At 37.9% G+C, this 27,974-nt stretch overlaps 1 protein-coding gene across 1 annotated transcript; it reads right to left on the bottom strand.

Annotated features, from left to right (window-relative positions):
- Positions 1-604: 604 nt before the first annotated feature.
- LOC149797994 (uncharacterized) lies at positions 605-27,858 on the bottom strand. Its single transcript, XM_089960523.1, has 7 exons — positions 27,494-27,858; positions 9,581-9,891; positions 8,903-9,048; positions 8,380-8,541; positions 6,297-6,392; positions 6,030-6,131; positions 605-1,634 (listed from the first exon to the last, which is right to left on the bottom strand). Exons 2-7 carry the CDS (start codon positions 9,860-9,862, stop codon positions 1,532-1,534), a joined length of 891 nt encoding a protein of 296 aa, XP_089816649.1. The 5' UTR covers positions 9,863-9,891; positions 27,494-27,858; the 3' UTR covers positions 605-1,531.
- Between the last annotated feature and the right edge of the window lie 116 nt (positions 27,859-27,974).

Raw genomic sequence — 27,974 nt, 5'->3', positions numbered from 1 at the left:
ACAAACATACACTATGTTAATGACAATCGCTTAAAAGTTGCCCTACGTTGATTGCGCATGCGTTAAATATTGGAGTGGAAAAACCCATATTCGACTTCCAGAAAAAGGTCTATAGACCTATACACTTCATAGCCTCCCAACTCTCTTAACATGTACAGAAAACTTAGTAACAGCCATAAATGTGTTTGTCAAACATGCTTTTTTTCTAATTTTGTTAAGCATCTCCATTGTGCCCCAGTTGAATCAAAACTATACCTACAATATTTAATGACAAATAATGCACTTACCAGACAGAAGGAATCATTTATCCGTGAACACATTAATCCATAAGCAAATTTTACTGTAGCACTTGCCATATTTCCAAGACAGAAAAATAAATTTTCAAAGAATCCGTGATCTTGAAAGTTTAGCACATTGTTATCCGCTAGGGTCCGTATTAGGAGGGTCTTTTATATACGGAGGTAATTTTACAATCAATATTAAGGACAACACAGGTATGTCACAAACAGTTTCTCTGCCTCCAAAGAAAAGGAGAATTCTTTACGATAGTGACACAGATCACTACTTATCCGTGAATAACACAACCACGGACACTCATGCTAAATGTAACTTTTCGTTATAATAATAGCCTATACACTACAACAGACGTGTGGGCCCATATTGTTTCATTATTTATAAAATAATTTTCTAAATTGGAACTGATGAACAAGAAACATTTTCTTGTAATAAATATTAACTATTTATTGTAATTCCATATAACATCCATATATTAAATTTGATAATACCTCAATACTATGCAACGTTCTTTGTTGTTATTTTTTTGGCTCACGCATAAAAACTGTGTACTTCGGATGACACGGTCACGCCACAGTCCTCATTAACATATTTGTATTTATGCACCGCATGTAAACATTGGGGCGTGAACTAATTGCACAAGTGTTAAGTTCTTTTTTACTTTAAAGCAAATTATTGGGTGAGAAATATATATATATATATATATATATATATATATATATATATATATATATATATATATATATATATATATATATTGTTTAAGCAGCGATTTAAACTGTCATCACAATCATAATAATTTTAGAAAACAATGGAGAAATTAGGCGTTGATTAGTGCTGACAAAAGCCGAAATTAACGAAAATAGAAATTAGGGTGCAACGTCTGTTATCTAAATAGACTGCAAGCCAGTCAACATTCACAGTTTTACATCTGAATGTATAATTAAACAAAACAAAGCAGATAAAATCCGTACAAGTAACTCACAATCGCTAAAGTTTATTAAATTAAGATGTTGTGTTTTGTAGCGTTTTGTAGCGTTCTGTCATGTTGCTATTGTAGTCCAACACCAGCAATGTTCGCTATATCTATTCGCTAAACAAATGTGTTAAAGAAAATAAAAAAATACAATTTTGTCTTGATTTTCAGATATGCACAAGTATGTGTAAAATTAATATCATCAAAACATTATTGTGTGTTAAAGATATGACCTAGATCAGCTAGTTATCTTGTGTCTAATCAAAAAATATGAGAAAAAAATTGTCTGTCTTCCGTCAGTATGTTTGTCTTTCCTCCTAAACCGTTGGATGGAGATTCACTAAACCAGGTCGACAGATGTCCCCTAAAAAAAAAAGTGCGAGAATAATAATAATAATAATAATAAAGTGAAGAACTACCTCACTTTCAGGTTGTTAACTTAAATACTCCACTTACAATTGACGAAATTTTGAGAAGTTTACTTAAAATCAAAAACAAAACCTCTGGACCGGATATGATACCTACTCGTTTTTATCAGTGCACGGAGGAAACGATCTTACCATTCCTTAACGCTCTATACAACAAAATCTTTGAATCCAGTTATTTTCCTAAACAGTGGGAAAAGATTAGTATCTGTTCTATATATAAGTTTGGTAACGAGCGATCCAAACAATTACAGAGGTATTTCTCTTATTGATACTCTGTGCAAAGTCTATACTGATATACTGAATATTCGTATATACACGCTGGAGGAAGACGATGGTGTCTTAGACGAAGCACACGAAGGCTTTAGGAAAAAATACTCCGCATGCGACAATATCTTTATAATTCAGGCTTAGCACAGAAATATATATCCAAAAGGAAAGGTAGATTTATTGTCTTTTTGTAGATTTTAAAAAGCTTTTGATAAAATACAGCATGATATATTATGATCGTCAAAAATACGTAAGGGTATGAATGGTAAAATAGTAAAAATGTTAATAGATATGTATCGATATCTATAAAGCTGTGTCCGAACATCCAACGGTTTAACTACTTATTTCGAATGTACATTAGGTACAAGGCAAGGTTGTATTTTAAGCCCTATCATGTTTCCTCTTTCATTAATTATTTGATTACACAGCTGAAGCTCGAATGCAACAGAGGTGTATTTATCTCAGAAAATATTAATAATAATTTTGCAATACTTTACGCTGATGATAATGCTAATTGCGCTACTTCATAACCAAATAAATCTTATCGAACGTTTCTGTGATAAAACTGGTATGCTGGTCAATCTCAGCAAAAGTAAAATCATTGTTTTCAGAAATGGGGGATATCTCAAGCAAAAGGAGGTATAGTTTTTCAAAGAAAGTCGTATTGAATGTGTACCTTATTACAAGTACATGGGTTTATTTTTCACCCCAAAGTTGGTTTGGACGAAAGGAAATCAGATACTAGCAGCTCAGGCAAAGAAAACAACTTCAAAGATTTTGAATTATCATAAACGATTCGGCTGCTTTAGTGTAGTGGGTGCATTACAAAATTTTGATTCGGTAATAAAAACCAATATTTGCTATGGGTCAGAAATTTGGGGATATGAATTTAGTAGAGATATTGAAATTGTGCAATACAATTTTTGAAAACAGTATTTAAGTGTTCCTAAATCTACCAATATTACGATTGTGTTAGGTGAGTGCGGAAGATACCCACTTAGTACCTCGCATTGTTTACGTTGCATTAAATACTGGTAGTAGGTCGTAAGAATGCCTTCAACTCGTTATCCACACCAATGTTATTTAATGCTGACAAGATTAGATGAAACTAACTGTGTCACCTGGGCTACCAAAGTTAAAGACATGGTATTTCGTTTCGGTTTGGGGTATGTTTGGATAAGCTAAGATGTTGGAGGCGAAAAACAATTTTTCGCACTATTTTTGCAAAGAATTAAGGATTCAACACTGCAAAAATTGCAAAGTGATATTAACAACTCACATAAATATGAGTATTAAAGCATTTATAAAACCGAATTTGGACCTGAAAAGCACCTCCCATGTGGATTATCGTATTAGGAAGTTATTTGCTACATTTAGAAGCTCAGCGCATACGCTGAAAATAGAGACAGGTAGGCATAGCAGGATTGAGAGAAAAATTGCCTGAAAAATAATGTTTATTTGGTAGAAGATGAATTCCATTTTGTTTGCATTTGTCGAGCTTACGACCATATAAGAAAGAAATACTTCACTGAAATTTATTATTCTTTTCCGTCCCGTGAAAAATTTGTATCCCTAATGAGTCACAGCAATATATAGAGGATCTCAAATGGGTAATGATTTAAAATTGATTTTATGAAACGAGTTAAATAATGTCCAGCTTTTACGAGCCTTGGCGAGTAAAAGCTGGACATTATTCAACGAGTTTCATAAATTTAATATTAAATCATTGCCCATTTGAGATTCTTTTTATCACATAGTTTTCATTTGAGTGGAAATTGTTTTGATAGAAAGAAGAATGAATTATTTCGTTCATTCTGACAGACGGTGCACCTTTCATTTGTTGTGCATAAAATATAATCCCAAACAAAGTTGAACTAGTAAAAGTAGAGTATACGTTTCTACAAACTATAAACTTAAGAACAAATGTCCATCCGAATAAATAGAACATTTTATAACGACAAAATCATTTTCAAAACGGAATGATCAATGCGTGTTTTGTCACATTGTTTGGTACGGTACACAGTAGGCTTAGAGTACATGTTTACCCTAAAATGTCACTTTCACAACTAAACATTATATTGTTGCGATTTTGATATGAAATAGGATTACTGGATGCAGAAATTCCCATAGTTACTGTAATGTATTTGTGACCGGATATTTGCAGTATTTGATTTGAAACAATGAGCTGGATTAGCTTCACATATTTACTGCGTAAATATGTTGTAGTTGGATAAACCTCTGTCAGTTGGGAGACCGGTTGATGTCCACATTATTCTGTGAACAAAGGCGACTTTATTTACTTGTGTAAGTTACCATTTAAACCACGCTTGTATATAGGTTGGATTCTATTTCTATGTTACCGATATACCGCCCTCCTCCCCCATGCCGCCAGCCGCAATCAAATGAGCAATAATCTTAGTTTTACTTCTTGTTGTTGTTCTTGTCTTGGAATTTTACGTCATTTTTCTTATGATGATATTGTAGACATGACATAACAAACCCATGTGGAGGTAAATTGTCCATATTCAGACAGATGAGATAAGTTTTCCTCAGTTTCCTTTCGCGAGTCGACTTGAAAAATGGCCGCCAAAATGTCCATTGTTTAGAAAACATTGCAGAAAGCGGGTTAACAGAGTTTTCCCACGATCGCAGCCAATCAGTATAGAGAATACTCCACAATTATTTCATGTGCTTATTTGGACCAATCAGAATTACATAAAGTGATATGTTCACATGTTAAAATATCAAAAATATTAAACTGCACACACTATAAGCAAAATGTACCGACTATGTGATAAATTAATTATGACAAATCTTTCTTGCTACATCAATTTGGCTTTTCGTCTTTGACAATCTTTGATAACTCAGACGAATGATGAATACTACACTTAGATGTAGTAACATCTTAATACAAAAATGCACCAATTACTGGAAATTATGTATCTATACTCATGATGAACACCATATTTAACTTCTTTAAACCATGGCGCACATTATATTTACTTGTATTGTATTGTGTAATATGGATCGGTGGCCTAAATTACTGAATAAAGTATTATTATTATTAAAATAATAATATGACATAAACAGAAAGAAGAAATATAGCAGCTCGTTTTCTTAATTTAATTAGCTGACTGAGATTAGTAGCATTGCAATTTCTCCATAGAGTGCAACCTTAAACAAGCAAACTGATCTATACTGTCTATACTATATACGATTCTGACATATACGGAGATAGTCTGTTAAATAAGGCTATTTAGGAGAACACTGCAGTTTACACACACCTTATTTAACGAACAAATAGGTTGATATTCTTCACGTGAACCAATGGTCGTAGATTTTGCTATATTCTGTGCTTAATTTGCATTGTATTGGTTTCGTACCACAGTATAACAGCGTCATGATCCTGTTGTAAATTTTGTTCCAGCAAATGAATTGTAAGGATTTGTCATCTCAGAAAGAGCAGTTCTGTGGATTTCATATGAAGTGTTAACTGATTAATGAAAAGGAGAAAGAGAAACGAGTCAAGAATAGAACCTTGACAGACTCCCCTTTTGATATATTGTAACGAAGATGTAGCATTGGTCAAAGACACGCACTGTTGTTCTGCTACTTTTGCAAGAATTAATCCAATCAAGTAAATTATCAATTATTTTGTATGCCTTGGGTTTGTATTATTTAAGTATTTATTGATTACCTAAATTATATAATTTTAATGTACAAAGTCATACAGGCCCATCCGGGAAGGAATACAAAGGTCAAATACGGAAAAGATAAATTGCAGTTACAATGACACTTAACTGAATATTTTGTCACTAAACCTTAAGAACAATAATAGTAGCACGAGGCCAAATAACATGTAACGGTCTTGGATTATGACATTTGGGTGCTGTGATTCAGAAGAGGTGTGTGTATGATATGTGATAAAAAGTTATAGGACTTTCCATGGCAAGCTATGAAATTAACTTTCATGGTCGATTATGTAGTTTATGCTTGCTTTAGAAAGTACAGATTTTGATCAAGATGTTTTGGATGTTATGATTGAACGAACATATGAGTGTTACCTGTTGAGTAGATCAGTATTGCTTTCTTTCAATTTCTCCTCTTCCGTCAGTTTCTTCATCTCGTCGCTTCCTTGGTCCGATCCAGCATTTAGCAGAGCTTGCCTTAAAATGATTAAATAAATCACTTTTATCTTTGTATGATGATGGGTTGCGCATTCTTTGTATGGGAGACTTGCTAATGTACCAGAGAAAGATACTATACATTTTAAAATCAACTGTCTAATACTATATGTTTTAGGTCGGATTGAACGAACATATGAGTGTTACCTGTTGAGTAGATCAGTATTGCTTTCTTTCAGTTTCTCCTCTTCCGTCTTCATCTCGTCGCTTTTTTGGTCCGATCCTGCACTTAGCAGAGCTTGCCTTAAAATGATTGAATAAATCACTTTTATCTTTGTATGGTGATGAGTTGTGCAATCTTTGTATGGTGATGGGTTGTGCATTCTTTGTATGGTAGACTTGCTAATGTACCAGAGAAAGAGATAGTATACATTTTAAAATCATCTATCTAATACTATAACAACTGTAAGCAGATTACATTTTCAAATTGTTTCTTTAGTTTTTTCTTGTAACATTATCCTGCAGAAAAATTATACTAAAGAAACAATTTGTACATTCTTTTAAAAATTACCTAATGGTTTTCTGGGTAAAATGTTAGATGATGACATACTTTATAGTTTTCTTTTATTGCATTTTGACACTAAAAGGACTCCTCTATAAGCAATTTACAATCATTTTTGAGCTGGTAGATAGCCATGTGCACATATATATTATCTGTGTGTGTGTGTATGCTCAGAGAGAGAGAGAGAAAGAGAGAGAGAGAGTTTGGTTGTGTAACTTTGGCTTAAATATTTTTCGTTTTGTCTCTTTCTATGTCAACCATATTGTGAACACTCTTGACAAGAAAGCCCTTACGATGAAGCGTGTATACATATTGTATACTTTGAGCAATTTTTATCAACCGAAAGATTGTCGTGAAATCGGAAAAAACAGAAGATCTCAAAGCGTTGTGACAAAGCCAGTGAACACAGACATGTCGGTATATACTCGAGACAATCAAATTTGCCCTTTTGACCATAATGAAAATCAATATAATGACAAATTCAAGTTGTCATGCAACCCTACAGACTGTAAATCATAGCAAACTTCTTACTGAAACGCCACAGCCTAAATCTGAGAGGAGACGGTGACAGTTCGGAGAAGCTGAAGAGGACTGAACGCAGAGTTTGACGGGTTCGCAGTTCTACTTAAGTGAACTAAAAAAATCATACTTGATTAATGGCCCCAACTTCGGAATATATAGATCTTTACTTTTCGTTAAATTTAGCTACTAGTGACTACATTACCGCACAGACTTGAATAATTTTGGAAAATGTATGTCCCCTCTTATTTCGCTAGATTGTGACCCTAATTCAATTCAATGACCATAATTAAACTGACAGGAAAAATAGCATAAACAATATCTCCTCTCTCTCTCTCTCTCTCAAGAAAAAATTGTTTGCCGAAATTCCAAAAACGAAATAACAGAAATGTTTAGAAAATATTGTAATATTCTGTTTAATTGATATAGATGAGGATCACTGACAATACCTTGTTTGTTCAAGGGGATGAAAAATTAAAGGGAGGAAATACGCATAATTTTATTAAGTACTTGAAACTCTAATGAAAATAACAGCAGCAACTACAAGTACTAAAATAATGATCCCACAGATCATGCAAAACAAAACAACAGCGAATAATAATAATAATAATAATAATAATAATAATAATAAAACAAAACTATCATGACCATCATGATCATTATCAGGTTAGAATTTCATTTTATTTTAATTTATTTTCAAAGGTGTATGGTATGTTATGAAGTTGTATAGTAAATGGGGCTTACTTATGCACATGTTGTGTTGAGAAACCTGTATTAGAATCGGCGTACAATACACCATAGACTCAAACAATAAAAATCCATAATATGCAGACCAATATATAATAACCTCTTAAAATACTTTTTTAAACATTTTCCTTTGTTCTGGTGTTCATAAGAAATCTTTAAAAGAAGGAAGACCCACTGAATCGGCAACAAAGCTAAGGGCTAATAACGGAAAAAGGACACACGACACAAGAACGAGACAATACAAAATTATGAGGTGCAGACATTATGAGCTAAGACTGATGAAATGACAAAGTAGGAAACATTTACGCTGCATTTATCAAATTAAACAAATTAAAATAGTATTTATGAAATAAAACAAAGCATTGAAGTAAATTCTGAGCTTGAATATTGACTACAAATACTTTTACATTTAGTTATTAGCTGCTTTCGTTTTTTTTTATAAAAAAAGTGCATTAAACTTACCCTTCTCTGAAGTGAGTAAAAATTTGCTCACAGTTTTGTAGTTTTTCTTCCATTACCCTGAATGTCTGATTTCGCTCTTGTATCTGTTTCCTTAGGCTTGCGAGCGTTTCGTCATTACCGCCCTTGATGTATAAGGAGGAGGAGGAGGAGTTTGTCATGTTGCTGATGAAAGAAAAGCACACACACACACACGGATATATATTCACATCTAATTTCATTAACACGCGATATATGGATATTAGATACGAATGGCATTGTACCTTTTTGTTCGGTGGAATAAGTTAAAAAAATGGTATAAGAAAACATGTTTGTCTTTGACTGGTAACATTTAAATCAAAACTTTTCACATATTATAAGGTAATTTTAGTAGCAAGGGATAAAGTCGTTAATACATGGTAAAGATATGAAATCATGAAATAAAAGGAGGTTAAATTATTGAGTAATCTCAACGTTTCTCAAAATTAAAATGATTTCAACAGTTTATACTGACTGCCAGTTTGGAATGAATACATATAATCTTTACTAAAGTCTCTCCTTGGACTCTTCCTCTTCTACTATCGTTTTGATCAGGCCCAGTGTTGACGGTAAGTGATTTAAACTTTCGTTCGAGGACCTGAAAGAACTGGTGCTCTTGACCCTTGGCTCAAGCCCTTGTTGCTTTAGTTCTCTCTACATGAGTAAATGACAATAATCGGGGTAAATGGCAATAATGGGGGTAAATGGCAATAATGGGAGTAAATGGCAATAATGGGAGTAAATGACAATAATCGGGGTAAATGGCAATAATGGGGGTAAATGGCAATAATGGGAGTAAATGAAGGTAAATCGCTTCCATTATATACATCTTTAAGTATTTTTAAGAAATGAATGCTCTTTGGAACTAATTAAGAAAGTATGTATGTAAGTAGATGGGTAGTTTGTTTGTTAGTAAGTTAGGTAGGTAGGTCGGTAGGTAGGTAGGCAGAAAAATACAAGATAACTGGATATGTAGCTTGATAAATAGTTAGAAAGGTATGCAATTTTTATAATTCTACTAGCAACATGATTATATAAACATAGATTATAAATATTTAGTTACAGACTTATATCTACCTGTACAAAATTGTATGCGTGACTTATAAATATCTAGAATATTAAATATAAAATTTACATGTTAATGTTCATGATAAATCATTTTCTGTTCACCTTTTTGACTACATACCAGGCATGTTTTGTAGATCTCTATTTCTTTCTTTGCATCCTCCAGTTGTGTGTCTTTCACATGATTCATAATCTCTGTTTCCTTCATCCATTCTTTTTTGCTGACGTGCTCATAAAAAAAGTCTACGATGAAGGGAATGCTCTTTAACTCGGGTAAATACTTCTGTATGTATTGTATTCCTTTCCTGGCCTTACAGATATTCCATGACGTGAGACTCGAAAACTCATTGTTTTGAAGGTCTGTTAAAATTTCCTCTATCACATCTATATTACTTTCCACCATCTTCACTTTTGAAACTGCACTATATTATTCTGTACGCAAAATTTGTGAAGAAAGAGGCAAAATAATTGATTTATGTAAGATATGCATATCTTGCTATGTAAAATACCTTTTCCTTTGTTACCTTTCTCTCTCTCTCTCTCTCTCTCTCTCTCTCTCTCTCTCTCTCTCTATATATATATATATATATATATATATATATATATATATATATATATATATATATATATATATGTGTGTGTGTGTGTGTGTGTGTGTGTGTGTGTGTGTGAACACGATTGTGCTTGCACGTAAATATCTATATAATTACACGTGTGTAAGTATATATTGCTCGTATGTATGTATGTATGTATGTATGTAAGTAGTGAAGTGGGGCGATTCAGGTACAGTGGGAATTAGCATTACAGACACACACACACACACACCCGGGCCTGTTTAGGGACAAGATTTATAGGGACAATGTTAATTAACATTACAGACCCCCCCTTGGGCCTGTTTAGGGACAATGGGAAATTTAACATAGGAAATTTAACATGGGTGGGTCTATACAGGGACAAAACAGTATTGGGTCTGTATAGGGACAAGGGAAAGAGAGAGCGTCTGACGTCACGGTAAGGGAGATTGGTAACACTGTAGCAACTAGGGAAGGTGACGACTGAGCAAAGAGTGGTGTACAGAGAGTATACAGACAAGACTTACATTATACATAGACAACACTTAAAAAAAAAGTTTGGAAGGGGGTAGGCAAGAAAATCAATTTCTTTTCGAGATATAGGAGGGGCCCTGAAAAGGGCCTTTGGCTTCTTATACTTCTTCTTCTTCTACTTTTTCCATTTCTTCATCCATCTCCTTATCTTTCCCACTATTCCTTTCTTCTTCTTCTTCACTTCTTTCTCTGGCATCCATTCAGGATGGCCTAGGGCTCTGAACTTCTCCTGAACTTTTATCCAATTGTTATTCAGCCTCTCAAACTCTTCCTTTTGCTTTAAGTTTTCCTTATCCTTTCTTTCTTTACTCCAGTTGTCTTTTATCTTCTTTACTTCTTCCTCCATCACTTTTCTCATAAGTTCTTCAGCTTTCTTCAGCTTGTCCAGGCCCCTTTTCACAAATGGCCAATTTGACCATTGCACCATACCTTCCAAAAAACACCTTACGTCTATAACGTTATCCAGAGCCTGTTTTAACGTTCCATTTTTGACATAGGGTGGACTAATCAACCCTCTCAACTTCTTCACTTCTTCTATTATCTCCTCTATCTTCTCCCTGGCTACTTTGAGTTTGTTAGCAAAGTCCAGGCTATTTCTTATCCTCCATTCCATTCTCTTTCAATTCTTTCCACTACATATTCACTATCTATCATCCAATATTAACTCTCCTTTAAGTTGTTGAACAGGTCTGAAGCTGCTACCATCTTGTTCTTTCAGTTATTCCGTAGAATGGCGCGAATGACGAACACTGTAAGTTTTTATATCTAAAGCACGGGCATGAAGGAAAACATCCCCTACTTTTGTCATCTCATATATACTATTCACACAGAGGTGATGAGCCATAAAATCTTACCTCATTATATACTATCCACACACGGGAAGCAGCAAAAATCAAACCCAAATCTACCATCCACACACGGGAAGCAGCAAAATCAAACCCAAATTGTACTATCCACACACGCGAAGGAGCAAAAAACATAACCATAATATACTATCCACACACGCTAAGTAGCAAAATCAAACCCAAATCTACCATCCACACAAGGGAAGCAGCAAAATCAAACCCAAATTTTACCATCCACACACGCAAAGGAGCAAAAAACAGAACCATAATATACTATCCACACACGGGAAGCAGCAAAAAAAAAAAACATAACCATAATCTACTATCCACACAAACGTACGTGAGCGCTTACAAACACACACACACACACACACACACACACACACCAAGAAAGGAGTGAGTGTTTATATTCACACTGCTCGACATCCACACATTGGCAAATTCAATAGTGTTTCTTTTCTAGAGTTTTGGTTAGCCCTGAAAAGGGCTGTTTTTTTTTAAACTCCAGAGGCACCTGGCTAATGCTGGCATCTCCCAGGTCTGGCACCACACACACATCTTCTACTCCAATCGTTCTCCCAGTTGACTCTATTAAATGGGGGTGCAGAGGCTGGATGGTTAGCCTCAGCACCCCAATCTTCAGTTTCTGGGATTCTGAACTCTTGTTGTTGTTATTCCCTCCGTCTTCTCCTGCGCTGCCAGACCTGAGGGTGCTGCCTTTGCCGTGGCTCCCGCTGTCTCTCTAATTCCTCCTCCCAGTTTTCCATTTGGGGGACAGCAGCTTTTGGTACTGGTGGAAGAGGTTGTGTCTGTGGCTGTGGTACAGCTACTGGTTGTGGTACTGGAAGTGGTTGTGGAGGTACCAATGGCTTTACCTCACACACAGGTCTCATCATTATGTGAGGCCTGATCCCCCTCTTCTTTCTTCTTTTTTTCCCTCCTCCTCTTCTATTTTCGCTTCTTCGGCTATGGCCTCCATAGCCAGCTCATCCAACAGGCACCTGGCGTATTCCAGGTGCTTCATCATCTCTCTCATCATTCGCTATTATCAAGACCACCGAGGGGGAAGACCTACAGACTACAAGACTTCAAAACGAGATACCCGTTTCGGCAAGCTCTGGCCTTAACGGATGGTTTTTGGTTCCTTTCGAGGTTGGAAATCTTTTAGCCGCTAAATTCGTACAGGGTGCAAATACAGACAAGAGGGAAGAAGACTCTGAAACTTGTAACCAGTCCGCCTAGCAGTGAACAGCAGCCATTTTCTCCACAACAAAGGAAATCCAGCCAAGCAGCCCGCCCAGCAGCCATCTTGGAACAACCACCTAAAATAGTATTTAACTGATAAATACAAGGTAGGAAAATTGATAAGCTGTCGAGCAACAATAACTCTGTGCTGTTTAAAAACTTTATTCTATATCTACTAATTACAACATTCAATTTGCCGCCTATTTTCTTAAACAGGTTCTAGGACTCATACTAGAAATACCTGGATTCAATCCGCACACGATATAGCACTAATATCGCCGTGCGATTTTCAATTAAAGAAAATAAATCACGACAAATTACACTTTTCCTTACGAAATTAATATCTAACAAATTCTAGCTGTTAGCACCGATCCACTAGGAACAACACTAGTATACGCCAGGACAGAATCCTTGCAAATTGCGAGCACTTGTAATATTGCAAGATTCTCTGTTATAAGGACAAAACAACAGCATTCTCTTTATTCTACCTTAATCTCACTCACTCACAAACCATTAACCTCTGAACTTTATCTCCTAATTTAACAAGCCCAAAAATAATCAATATGGCAACCCAACTTCTAAACAAACAAGCTATCAAGGAAAGACATACTAAAAATTACAAGGGAAGTCGATTACGCAGGGAAATGGATAAACACAACTCAAAGAATCAAAGCACAACCTCCACTCCAACTAGCATAGGAAAATTCAAACTAACGCAAGATAAGAACAGTAAGCAACTTCACGCTTTGGACCTGTCCTTCACATTCTCAACCCCAGATTTCGAATTGATCAGTGAACAAACAAAAAAAACTTGACCCTACATCACCAATTCAGTTCAATCTTTTTGATAAAACAGTGGGGGAAGAAGTGCTAAATATGACCATAGCGATGGATATTAACAACCGACCTCCAACTAAAACTACACATGTAACATCAACCCCCAATTACCTAACACTGGCACAATCGCCTAGAAAGTTACCACTAACCGTACACATTGAATCCAAAACAGCAGGGGCGGAAGTCATTAACAGGAAAACGCAGCTTGATAACAGGCAGGCAGACAAAAGCGACTCGGCTATAACGCCTAAGGGCACAATCTCAAACAAGCCCACAACTAAGACCACAAGCTGTGTAAACAATTATCACAACAGTCAAACCCCGGGGCCATCAAAACCACTAACGGAAAAAGACTTACCGTATAGTCAAACCGTTACAGAAAAACACCACAAAAAAGCTAGTAACCCCACCCCCAATCATAAAGCAAACAACATCAAATGGGAATATACAGGGAAAGGAAAAGGCCCCTTAAAGCAAAAATCAAAACCAGTCAGTAAGAAAACTCGATCTAATCCAGAAGCTGAAAAAAAAAACCATCCACAACAACCAGATAAGCAAAAAATACAATCAAATCATTAACAACTCAAAACCCCCAATCAAAAGATCTAAACAAGCAAAACCCAACCACCCACCCCCAATTGACAACTCAAAACAAACTCAACCACAAAAACAGGCAACAAAACATGACTTCCACCCACTTGAATTAACAATATATATTAAAAGCAATACTCCAAAAGGTAACGTCTCATTAGAGCGCAAACCATTAGAGCTTATCCCACTAGAGCGCAAAAAATATTTTTGTCCTACTAGAACTAATCTTATCAGGGCGCATCCCATTAGAGCGCGAAGAACTAGTATCACTAGAGCGCGAACTAATCAAAAGAATTTTGAAGAAACAAAGTATTTATTATTCTCGTTCGGGTGGGGGGGGGGGTTGATCATTGATCTTTGCATTTTATTACTTTACGATGTGTCGTACTCATACTGTCCCTGGAGCTGGTTTCTTTGTTTTCCTTCCCGGTATATTTCTTTATGACATATACTTCCTTCTTCAGACACAAGGTCTTGCGACTGGTTTCTATAACATGGTCTCTAAATTATAGTGGATCAATCTATTACAGTATGTTTGTGTTATATATGTATCTATATTGTTTTATTCATATAATATCGTGTTTGTGCTAGGAATGACCACTTTATATATTTTAATTTACATTACATTTATTTATCTACTTGTTTATTTATGTACAGAATAGAATAAACCGGTGTAAGGTATAATAGTTGTATAAAATTATGTGTATTGATGGTTGTCTGATATCTGTCTAGTAATTATTTTCTAACAGTGACGAGACCTCCGTTTTTGTACATATGATAATATATATATATATATATATATATATATATATATATATATATATATATATATATATATATATATAACATCAAACGTGATGGCAATTCAATCTTGTTGAACTTAATTTTTTTTCTCCGCGCCCTATTGGAAATGCGCTCTAGTGAGATTTGTTCGCAGCGTAATGGGATTAGCCCTAATGAGAATTTTTTTTTTCTTCAACGCCTCACTGAGCGGCGCTCAAATGGGATGCGCTCTAGTGAGACTAAACCCTCCAAGATTCCTAAACATGACAACAAACAGCATTATAGGGGCCCTCCACAGGAACCACTCAGGGCAATTCAAAATTGTACGGCCAAAAACAGGCTATATAATAGTGCACTGCAGCACTCAAAGACAAATGGCCAAATATTTGGAAATTGAAACTATCAACTCAGTACCTGTCAAAGTAGAAAAACATCAAAGAACCACAAAAACCACCCAAATTATTCTCAAAAATCAAAGTGCAAAACAACAAACAATCACAAAAAAATCCAAATCAAATAACCACTCCTAAACAAATGAACCCAGGACCACAGCATACCATATTTAAAGCAGTACTCAAACTAACAAGAAACTTACAAAAACTTAACAACGAACAGATAACCACACAAATTAAAGAAGGGGGAACACCAATAAACAGGGCATACAAACTAAGAAATCACCATGGACACGAAACCAACACGGCAGTACTAGAATCTAACTTGCCAATTACAACAATAATAAAATTAAATCCCTCAGGTATTAGGTACAAACTGGAAGCATATATAAACAAAACTAGGCTGTGTAGCAACTGTCAACATTGAGGGCCACTACGGCTCCAAATGCAAATACCAAACTATCTGTAAACAATGTGGGGGGAACCATAGGGGGCAATGTAGAAGACAAACTCCCAAATGCACAAATTGCAAAGGTAACCACCTACCCCACTCATCCAACTGCCCATATACCATCAGGGAAAATCAAATCATCCATCTAATGAACCTGAAAAACTTACGATACCAAACAGCCAAACAGGAAATACTTAAAAATAAACCACAACAACTAAACAGCACAAACACCACTACACTATCATATCCAAAACCATATAATCAAACAACTCCAATTAGACAAAACCCACAAACCCCACCCTCCCCCATTGGTCAAATATTAACACCTCTCAAATAGTAGAACAGGAAACTATGTTAAAAAACAAATTAGACACACTGGAGAATTAGATTAAACAAATGGATACAATATTACAATTAATCTTAAAAAAGTAGGACTCACTCCAACACAACATCAAAAGCCAATAAATGACCAACACAAACATGAATAGTACAACCAACAGAAATATATCAATCTGGCAATGGAATGCTAGAAGGCTGTCAGGTAATACAGATGAGTTAAAACTAAAATTACAAAACTTAACTATAAAACCTGACATCATCTGCATTCAAGAAACAAAAATACCAATAAGATCAGGGCCCTACCAAAAATATAGGGTTACGCCCCAGGGTACTTCCAAAATCGAATTAAAGGACAAAGGGGGGGGGGGGGTCTAGCTACCTTTATCATAAATAACATCCCAAATGTAACACCAGTACCCATACCACCAAAAGTAGGCACAAATCAGTCAGTAGAAATACAATCTTTAATTATAAACACAGGAGTAGAAAACGTACAAATATTTAACCTATACGACCCAGGAGGCAGTACCAAGGACTCGAACCTAGATACATATCGGCTAATTAATGACAATAAACGAGTGGACCGAGTGGTCATATGCGGCGATTTCAATGCACATAATGAGCTATGGGGTAGTGATCGAACAGACAAAAGAGGCAGGTTGGTCGAAGCATGGACAGCTGAATCCAACCTATCTTAAACAATGGCACTAGAACACGCCTCAATCCTGAAAATGGAACCCTAACCGCCATCGATCTAACCATATGCTCTTCGACAATAGCGCAGGTGGCAGAATGGAGAGTGGATCAAACTGATACGATAGGCAGTGACCACTTTCCATTGATAACCACCCTGCAAATGACTACTCAGTTCAACTCACACCACAACTATCCTAAATGGAAATACGAAAACGCCGATTGGGAACTGTACAAAACTTTATTCAGCGCAATCGAAACCAAGGAATAGAAAATGAAGATCTGAACACATACTATGACAATCTAATTAATACCATCAACCTAGCTGCAACAACCAGCATACGCAAATTTAGCGGCCACCCAAACAAACAACCAGTCACGTGGTGGAACAAACTTTGCCAACAAACACACAGAGATAAGAAAAAAGCTCTCAACAAATTTCGACGACCAGGAAACTCTATGGATTTTACCAACTACAAAACTAGAGAACAAGAACTTAAAAAATACTATAAAACAAGCCAAAGAAACAACTTGGCAAAAGTACTGCACAAGTATTAACATCAAAACCAGCACTAAGCAGGTCTGGGATAAAATCAGGGCAATTAGAGGCAAAACAACCAACAGTACCCCAAAAATACCGGGAGCTAACACCAACAAAGATAAAGCTGAACAACTAGCTAAATACTTTGCTGAAATGAGTAGTAACAAAAACCACACCAACTCATTCCAACAACTCATAAATAAAGTAGAGCGTATGCACAGAAACTATTCACTGACCTTGGAACCAAAGATTCAAACCTTAATAAAGATATTACATCAGCCGAATGGGACAAAGCGTTAAGTACTAAAAAGGAAACTTCCTCTGGTGAGGACAAAATAGGCTATATTATGTACAAAAACGTACCAAACAACATTAAACAGACAATAATAAAATTACTAAACAAAATATGGACAACTGGAAAACTGCCCAATAAATGGAAAACTGCTATAGTTATCCCAATCCTGAAACCAAATAAGGACCCCACACAACGTCAGCTCATACAGACCTATCTCTTTAACCAACAATATATGCAAAATTATGGAAACCATAATAACTAACCGATTAAAATGCCACTTAAAGCAAAACAAATTAATCTCCGAAAACCAATTCGTGTTTAGAAACAAAAGATCCACTATGGATCAAACTCCTAAGTTAGAAACTGCGATCAAATTAGCATTTAACTCAAAAAGGAAAGAAGATAGGAGCCTAACAGCGGTATTTATAGACTTAGAAAAAGCATTCGACCTAGTATGGACCAAAGGCTTATTAGCCAAACTAAATCACTATGGCATTACTGGCCGAATGTTCAACTTCATCGATAACTTCTTAACAGACCGCAAAATAATAACCAGAGTTGGCGACACTCACTCTGAAATACACTCCCTAGAGAACGGAACTCCACAAGGCAGTGTACTCAGTCCCACTCTGTTCAACCTAATGATCAATGATCTTCACAAAAACCTGGCAACCACACAAAATGAAATTTCGCAATTCGCAGATGACAGCGGAATATGGAAAGCTGGTAACCCAAACAGTCAACAAACTATCAAAAACATACAAGATAGTCTCAGTAATATAGGAAAACGGGCTGACAAATGGGGATTCAAACTATCACAGGACAAAATGAAGCAATCATTTTCTTACCCAAACATAAACGCAACAAACCACGTCCAACATTTACCCTAAACAATCACGAAATAAAGTATGTTAAATTCAAAAAATTCCTGGGTATGTATTTCGACGCCATCTAAATTGGGGACATCATATACAAGAAGTAGTTAACAGATGCAATAATGACCTTAACCTCATACAAAGCCTCAAAGGAACAAACTGGGGGTCCAACCAAGAAACTCTGCTAGCACTATATAGGGCATTGATCAGATCCAAACTTGACTACGGATGCCAAGTATACAACTCAGCGCCAATAAAGCATCTAAATAAATTAGATCAAGTACAACGGAAAGCACTAATCACAATCACTGGTGCACTATCATCAACATCGCTAGTCGAGCTCCAGGTACTAACAGGAGAACTACCGCTCTATCTCAGAAGACATGAATTAATACTGAGATATGCAGCAGATTACAAACTCATTCCAGTACCCACCCCACACTATTAGCGATGGAGAAATGCAACATACCATTCAGAACCACCCCCAAGCACCACATACCAACAGGAAAAATAGTGCACAAACTAGCCAAACTACTCCCCATAGAAATAAAACAAACTGAAACAATCAACACCTTCGACGCTGAACCTTGGTGCAACGAAGGCCACAATATCAATACTACCATCATCAAACATTGACGAATCTTTTTTTCCCGTAGAGGTCGAGAAGTATTCAGATGAAAACGTAAGGCTTTGAGCAAAATGAGTCTCTTGTGACCATTTAAAGGTACCACTTTCATGTTTGATTGAGAGGTAAGTACTGTTCGTAAAGAGCCCACAAGGAATCGGGTGGTAAACGAAATCCCAGAAAACAAGTCACTAAGACACACACCACACGTCGACCCAAATTGAACGGAAACAGTTGTCGTACTAAGTGTTGGTAATCATCCACAGTTTGAATCTTGTCATTGAGTTCCTTCCACGGAATCTGTTGAATCACTTCGGATAAAAGCCGTGGCATGGCAGCCTGTTTTTATACTCTCTTTTTTCGGAAGCAATAAATGTACTTTCTAGCCAGAGATCTTCGTTCTCCAGTAGGAAATCTAAGTCTTGCAAACTGTAACCTACAGTTCAGAGTTCGTTCAGAAGTTTCCTCTTCCACTAAGCAGATGTTGCGTAAAAGATGTTTGTAATCCTTCAACTCTTCTTCCTCAATTCGTTGCAGTAGGTGAATCTCGAAGTAACCAAAATCATGAACATGTTGATCATTTGCGATCTCAAAGTGTTGAACAAGTTCTGACCACTGGAACACTTTCTCATCAATCAGTCCTCTTATAGCATTCAGGTACCGGTGGTTTAAACACCGGTGACGTAACGGATGCAATTGTTCTTTACGTTTGACTTGCATTTTGACCAGTTCTCGGTAATGCGTTCTCTCAATTCTACAGGCAAACCACGAATGTTCTCTTGTAAAGTATCCATGAATAGGTCATACTAACATTTTTTTGTCGGAGACAATAGGTGTAGTGTCTGGCCAGAGATGGGGTTACTCAGTAGCAAATCTAAATCGTTCAGTCACTAACTTGCACATCACAGTTCGTTCAGAAGTTTCCTCTTTCACTAAGGTGACATTCTGTAAAAGATTTTGGTATTCCTTTAACTCTTCTTCCTCTGCAATTTGTTGCGGTAAGTGTACCTGTAGCAAATAGAATCATCAGTAACAAAGCAATCCTTTGAACGAAGGGGTAGTTGATGAAGGTCTGACCAATGAAACACTTTCAACTGAATCAGTCCTCTTATAGCATTCAGGTACCAGTGCTTCAAACACCGGTGACGTAACGGATGCAATTGTTCTTTACGTTTGACTTGTATTATGACCAGTTCTCGGTAAATGCGTTCTCTCAACTCCACAGGCAAGCCACGAATGTTCTCTTGTAAAGTATCCATTCAGGGATTACTGATATCGTCCCACTAAAGGTAAATAGTGACAACTGGGAGACCATCGAGCATGTTCCAGGTAGGCCGAATCTTGTGGTTCCCAGTGGTGAAGTGACACACCGCAACTGAGGAACTTGACTTTATCCCCTTCGCCCAAGTAGAAAAATCCGGCTCTGGCTAATTCTTCGGGGGTCGGTCCTCCCAGATATTTAGGCCATTTTCCTTTGAACGATTGAAAACGATTTTCAGAGTTGCAGGATTCAGGCAAACGCACAGGGAACTAATATTCGTCTTTCACAGGTTCGTTTCGATGAGGGTAGGATGATATCGATAGGAGTTTGCTCAGGGCTGGATGACATCCTTAGGGTGGTAGACGTGAAGGTTGACATTCACATACACCATGAAACCCAGTAACGTGTCCACGATGACGAGTGGCATCGCTTTCGCATCCATCAGGTTTGACACGCACAGCATCACTTTCCACGATAGGGGTAGTGACACTAAAGTTCCCATGATGCTTTACTGCATCACTGAGGTCACATCGTACAGCATCGCTCACATCGCAAGGCTCAGAATCGCATTCCAGTTCAGAGGCCCCAAACTTGAATTGTGCCTGTCTGAACTTGTTTTGTGTTTCTCTGAAAGTATTCATCTTGTTCGCTTGGTCTTGGTAGTCACAATGAACTACTGATCTTGCATTTTGTCCCTTTTTATATGCTGACCAATATCGATGTGACCGTACGGCAAAGTGAAGTGTTTGGGAAGTCGCACTCGCTTCTGGTACACGATTTGATACAGCTTTTCCAAAGGTCGACTGACGATTTGGTGAGTGGGTAAACGTACAATCCTATGCGGTTCACGTGTGGTCACTTTAAAGTTTTCATCCTCTCCAGACTGCAAGGCTTCTTTCAATACTCCAAAGTTGACCACTCGACTGGTACGATAATTCAGAGTCAATTCTTTCACTTTGCACTCCGTGTGCACTTCTTCTTGTTTGTCCCGGTATTCGTAGCCGTAATATTTAGGCCCATCACTAGCGAAACTTAGAATCTTCTCGTTGGGTGCTCGTCTGTCCAGGCTCCTAAACGGTCTCCTTCGATATCAGGGTGATGTTCACCCGGGCAATCAATGTAAATGCAACTGTCCGTGTCAAAGTACAGGACGCGATCCCCTAACAGTTCTAAAACTTCGTACAATTTTAAGCGAGCATGGGCTGTCACGTAAGCCGCAATGATGACATTTCCAAATTCGTCGGCTTGTACAAAGTCCAGATCTTCTTCGAAATTAACTAAGATCAAATCCTCGCGAACGACGTCCACGTGTTTCATGTATTTGGTTTTGTCGTGAATCATCTGGAAGTAGCAGGAAGGTTCTGTCACATACTACGTCTTGGGTAAACACGGTCGTTGTGCCATTTTGCCCACAAACAATTTAACATCACTTTGGCAAACTATCGCCTGCCTTCGTTTTTCTCGACGTGGTCTAAAGTGATGCCTTCTTGTTCCCAGTATTTCTCTTTGAATGTCTTTTCATCTTCGGGAGTGTGACACCAAGAAGGATAGCCACTGGCTTCTTGTTTCAGTTTTAAAAAGGCATCCACGTAGTCTGCGAAAACGCCTTTCTGACTTGGGTCACCCTTGTGGTACTGTTGTGTCTTGGGACAGTGGTAAATTTCGTACATTTCGAACAGTTAGTATCCCATGTCCAGAGCTTTGAACAATTCCACGCTGAACCACGTCCTCGTCAAGGCGCGTTCTTCCTGGGTGTGCTGACAAGACTGGTCTTGGTTGCACGTTTCGGCACAAGTACGGCACAAGGGAAACATCAGTTTGCCTTGACAATGGTGAGGTAACACGGGATGGTACAAGTCGGTGGGAGGCAAGACTTTGCACTTGATCAATCCTTCGTATTATCATATTTTGTTCAGGTCCATGTGTTCCGTCAGCAATTGCGGGTGCCCTGCAGGAAAGCGACACTATTTGCACACGTAAGGATACAGCGAGCACACGTCCAAGTATTTGATTTCTTCTCCTTTCTCTTCGTCAACGTGGTACAACAAACAAGTGACATTTGTCCTTCCTCCGTACAAACTGTCCCTTGGGTTCAGGGGGTCTATCAACTGGTAACTTTCTACGATGCGTTTAAGCTCGGGATCGGTTTTCAAACGGTGATCGTACTCGTGTTCCCACATTTCCACCACTTGGTATCCTTGCTGTTCTAACTTTCGTCGCTGGCAAGTGGTCTGGTACAAGTCTTCCATGGTTCGTTGTAAAAAATGATTTTTAGCGCCACGTTCAGGGTAACAGACGGGACATCCGTGAAATAAGCAACCGTTAAACTAGAACACGATTTTGGGGTTTTCTAAGTCCCAGCCATCCACCGAATACGTTCCGATGGTCTTTTCGCCCCCTCCGTTGTGGGCATGCTGAATCCATTTGTCCTCCTTGTCGCACAAGTAATGTAACCAACGTAGGGCTTTGACCGAGTATTGACGATTGACAAAGTTGGTCGTTTGAGGGCTGATGACAGCCAGGGTGTTTTCAGGCAAGAATCATTGTCTGTACACTAAGGAACACGCTTTGGCAATGGTACAAGGTTCTTTCAAAGGATCGACCCCTCCGTGTTCCATGAACAGTTCTCGAAATTTTCCACAGCAACGCCGTAAAATGTGCACGTCGGAACGACAATGCTTTAACATTTCTTCCTGAAAGTCGAAAGGGTCTGAGGCATGGGTCTGGTACCAAACGTTGAAAGCTTCTCGTTGTTCAGTACGCATGTTGTCGGGGTCGTAGTCTTTAGCCTCAGGCAAATGGGGTAGAACGGCATGCTGATTGGCTTCGGTATTGAAAAAGTGAGGAAAATAACCTTTGACCATTTCTGTCATTCCAAACGTTTTAGGCATTCGACTCAAAGGCATAGCCAAGTAACTCATCGAATCTTTAAACTATACTTGTCCCACTTGTATGAAAATGATTTTGGCTCCGTTCAAAGTCACTTTAGGACGTGCGGTGCCTTGTTCCGTATAATATCTCAAAAGAAACTGTCCATCGTATATCGAGAAATTGTGAGCCATCACCGTGGCATGGGGATGACAATCTCCGTAACGTTCGATGTCCTCTTGGCTTCATGTTTCGTCGATGGGGTCTAAGATCCATTGGGCAAATTCGGCTAGCGTGTTCGGTCCTCCAGGAATATTGTTGCAGTGAGGGCAATGACTAAAGATAGGCTCTTGGATGCACTTCTCGCATGCTCGGTGAGCCACGCAGAAATTAGGAATGTGAATGCCAGTCTCTTGCATGCATTCGAAATCGAAAAAGATGAAATTTTATTTCTTCTTGTAGTCATCATCTTCCTGTTGGGGTTGGTATTTTTGAATGTAGCATTGATGTTCCAAGTCCACGATTTGGTGACAAATGTGACATCGTTTCTTTCCTGGACATACGTGTGCCTTCAAGGTTTAGCGTGGAGCTAGGACATCGTGCAATTTTTGCATTTCAGGAATGCCACAGGGTGTTTCTTTGGACAGGCAAGCTTGTTGTAAAAGGAGTTCTGCTTCACTTCGTTGTTTGGCTCGGTTCGATTTTCGAATGTTCTCCCAGGCTCTTTCCATTCTACCGTGTCGTTCTTGTCGGCATAGGTTCGTCCCACCACGATAGCCCTGGCTAAACACATCTGGTCTTGAGGATTGTTAATTTGGACGAGGCTCTTTTTGTTACTGCGAAGGTCGTCCACCAATAACTCCTTTCTGCGTTGTCCGGTCCCCTTGGGGAGAGAAACGTGAGTCATGAACAGTGTGGCTTTTCCATCGGTGATGTGAAATTGGTCATTGGCCTGTTGCACATGTTGTATCTTGTCCATGACTTTGGAAGGGGTCAATTCTGCTGAGCTACTAAACTCGATCCAAACAGGGGATTTCAAACCGTCGTGATGAATGGAAAGTCTCAAGCGATCGTCTTCTTTGGCTTGACATTGGTGTTTCAGTGTGGTTGACAAAGAATCCCATACCTCGGTGATGAAGCCCTCTGCTTTCTCTGACGGTACGTTGGTCTTAAAATCTTTAAACTTCACCCTGTAAGTGTAAGCCGTGGTTCTAAATTTTCTAGAGGAACGCTTTTCCGCCTCTCGAATGTGATAGTACTTTTCAGGGTTTACTTAGGTTGGTGAACTTTGGTTAGATGAAGACTCTCTGGGTCTGGATTCTGGTTCACTCATGTCATCTTCAAAATCACTGGCATGAATTTGTGCCAAGACTTCAGCTATTGTACGAGGCGATAAATCACGTTTCTGCCTCTTATTTTCTTCTTCTTCTTTCTTCTTGAATTGATTCGATCGTTTCATCTTGACTGCAAAATGTCAAATGACTACATGTTAAACACCATGGGTCACTTTATATCCATAACAGACCAGCATATATATAAAGGGTGTGTGACTTGCCTTCCACTATTCATTTCACTCTCAAACTGAGCAGAACGATGGAAGAGCCTACAGATCGAACTTTTCATCAGAGCTTTGCGAAGGGTCATCAGAAAATTTTCCTCAGACAAGCCGACAGACTACTCACCCTCCTTTCGAGATAAAAGTCAAGATACTTGCTATATCTATAAGAATAAAGGGCATTGGTCTTCAGAGTGGCCAGACCGTCAAAAAAGCAAAACAGGGGTTAGAAGAGACAAAAGTCAAGATACTTGTTATCATTATCAAGAAAAAGGACATTGGTCTCCAGATTGCTCTAAGAAACAACAGGAGCAAGAAGAAGAGAGGAATTATGAAGAGGAAGAAGAGGTACCCTCCCCCAAGGAAGAACCCAGACACGTGCAGAAAGAGAAACAGGAGAAGAAAAGAAGAAGGGGAGAATGTGAGGAAGAAGTGGAGGAAAAAGCTGAGAAAGTGAAGAAATTTAAAAAACAGAGAGTGAACACAGACACAGAAGAAGCCTATGAACTTTTTAAAGTGATATGTTCTGAATTGAATTGTAAAAATTTGTACCAGAATAGACCAGGCATAAAACGTAAGTGTCTCTTGGTTTTGATTTTTAGAATAAGAACCTACACTCACGCACTCACACGTATATAAGGGTGAAAAGGTTTTTTTTTATAGTTTTAATTGATGTTGGCAATTGAAATACTATCTCTTTTCGAGAGAAATGGATGGCCCTGAAAAGGACCTTTTGGGTATTTGTTTGTTTAAAGAACAAACTTAGGAATGGGAACCAGTCAACTTTAGCTGTCTTAAGCCTTTGCCACGGCCATGGCCTACTTCTGGACTGCGTATTGTAGATGATGATTTGGTAGAAATCACTAAGGGTGGTATGGCAGGCGTAGTCACAGGGTTAGGTTGTTTAGCTCGGGAAGGTCTTTTTCTCTTCGGTCGTAATAAAGAAGTCTGATACATTTGTTTCAGACTTCTTAACTCCGCTAAAATGTCTAACAGTATCGTGACCGTTTGACTTTCACACCCTTGTTTCTTTGCTGCTTCTTCTTGTTGTTTCTTTCTTACCTCTTCTTGTTGTTGTTGATGTAGGAGAAAAGCTTGTTCTGCTTCCTTTTGCTGCTGAATAAATTTCTCCAATTCTTCTTTCTGTCTCTGTTTAAAATTCTCCACGTGTGGTAAAGAAGGAAAAGGTGGCGAAGGTACTGGTTCTGGAACAAATTCTTGCGAAAGAAAATCCACAAAATCCCAATTAAAATTCACCTCTTCTGGAAGTAAGTCCGGGTTAACTTGGGTAGTCGATGCTATTCCGTCGCTTTTTGTTTCCACGGCCGGTGCACCCCAGTTCATTGTCTTCTTAGTTTCCGTCATGTTTGAAAACTGTCGCATGGATTGACTGCGCACAGACGCTAGCTCCTCTATACAGGGAATGTGACGTCACAGACTGCTGTCTCCGGATTGGATTTGTGGTGACTGAATTTTGTAACGCGTGTTTGGATTGGTCAACCAACTCAATCCGTTTCGATCCTCCCTTCCCCTATAAATAACCGCAGTTCACTGCATTCCTTCACCTGTTCTCGTCACCAACATGTGGACCGACGTAGAATCCTCTGCACTCGTATCTTCAATGCTGTTTCGTACGGACTTACCAATGTATGTCCGATCATCGTGGACCATTTTCAGGATAACGGATACAAGCGTTTGGAAGAGAAGAATTTACGTGGAGAGGCAAGGATGTTTAAAGAGGGTTTTGATTTATGGACCAGAAGTGAGACAAAGTTTAAGGAAAAGAAGGAGACCTAAGCGATGCCCTCTATGTTAACAGACTAATGTTAACATAAACCCAAAGGCCCTTTTCAGGGCCCCTCATATGCCTCGAAAAGAAATTGACTTTCTTGCCTCAATTATTTTTTTAAAAATGCCTGTTGTCTATGTGTTATATCTATCTCTACCTTTGCTCAGTCCTGTGACGTCACCTTCCCTAGTTGCTACAGTGTTACCAATCTCCCTTACCGTGACGTCAGACGCTCTCTCTTTCCCTTGTCCCTATACAGACCCAATACTGTTTTGTCCCTGTATAGACCCACCCATGTTAAATTTCCTATGTTAAATTTCCCATTGTCCCTAAACAGGCCCAAGGGGGGGTCTGTAATGTTAATTAACATTGTCCCTATAAATCTTGTCCCAAAACAGGCCCGGGTGTGTGTGTCTGTAATGCTAATTCCCACTGCCCCTGAATCGCCCCACTTCACTATTTATGTACGTGGCAAGAGGATATATATATATATATATATATATATATATATATATATATATATATATATATATATATATATATATATATATATATATGGATGGATATGTTTTTACATGAACTGTTTTGTGTCGTGCCAGTGAAAAATAAATCCTCATTCTAAAATCCTACTTCTCTACGATAGCAACTCATGGTAATTAAAACATTTATATTTTTAAATAATAATACCTTGGGACATATCTAAACTGGTGCTAAAACATCCATACCTCTGCTCGTTGTACTATATCTGAACACTAGGAACGTTTGGAACACTGAAAACAATAATTTAGTTTAATTTATAATGCGTGGGATGTCATGAATATCCGATCACTTGGATTCCAAATGAGCCTGTTAATTGCAATCTGATTTCTAGACTGAGCTTCGTTACGAAATGAAATTCAAATCTACTATGAAATAATCAAAATAATCGAAACTTTCTACATACCTTAAAGTCTACCACAGCTACGAATGCATATCCAAATCTATAACACTTTGTTATTACGACGAACAATCGTTTGTAGGCCACTACATTGTAGCACAAAAGGAAAGATGATACCGTCTTTGATCAAAGCTATGCTTTATGATTCCATTGTAGATTATCTTTCCCTTTCACAAAACTCGCTGAGCACTAATCAATCAGTTTTATTCCAGTACTCTTTGGAAAACAAACGATAAACGATAAACAACGGATTATGCCTATATAATGAGATTAAACGTTATTTAAAACAAATTCTCGAAGCTCTCATTATATGTTCTCGAACGATCAGATATTAACGTAAGTTTGTTTTTGAGGTGTGGCAAATTAACAGAACTAGGTATTAATCCATGACTGCAGAGTAGCTAAATGAGAGCAGTATTTCTACGCTATTGCAGCCTATCAGGAAGCTCAAGGTGGCCGAGTTATCTATCTATCTATCTCTTTTATA

Source organism: Sinohyriopsis cumingii, chromosome 6 (assembly GCF_028554795.1).
Source record: "Sinohyriopsis cumingii isolate HCF-2022 chromosome 6, ASM2855479v2, whole genome shotgun sequence".
Taxonomy (NCBI): Eukaryota; Metazoa; Mollusca; class Bivalvia; order Unionida; family Unionidae; genus Sinohyriopsis; species Sinohyriopsis cumingii.
Note: the sequence above shows the minus strand (reverse complement) of the source record. Positions and strands in the feature narration are given on the sequence as shown.

Coding starts and splice junctions, on each gene's coding strand:
- LOC149797994 (XM_089960523.1), bottom strand. CDS start 9,862: ATGGTGGAAAGTAATATAGATGTGATAGAGGAAATTTTAACAGACCTT. Junction 6,393..8,379: donor TTTACTCACTTCAGAGAAGG/GTAAGTTTAATG, acceptor AATCATTTTAAG/GCAAGCTCTGCTAAGTGCAG. Junction 1,635..6,029: donor AATACTGATCTACTCAACAG/GTAACACTCATA, acceptor TTTTTTTTTTAG/GGGACATCTGTCGACCTGGT.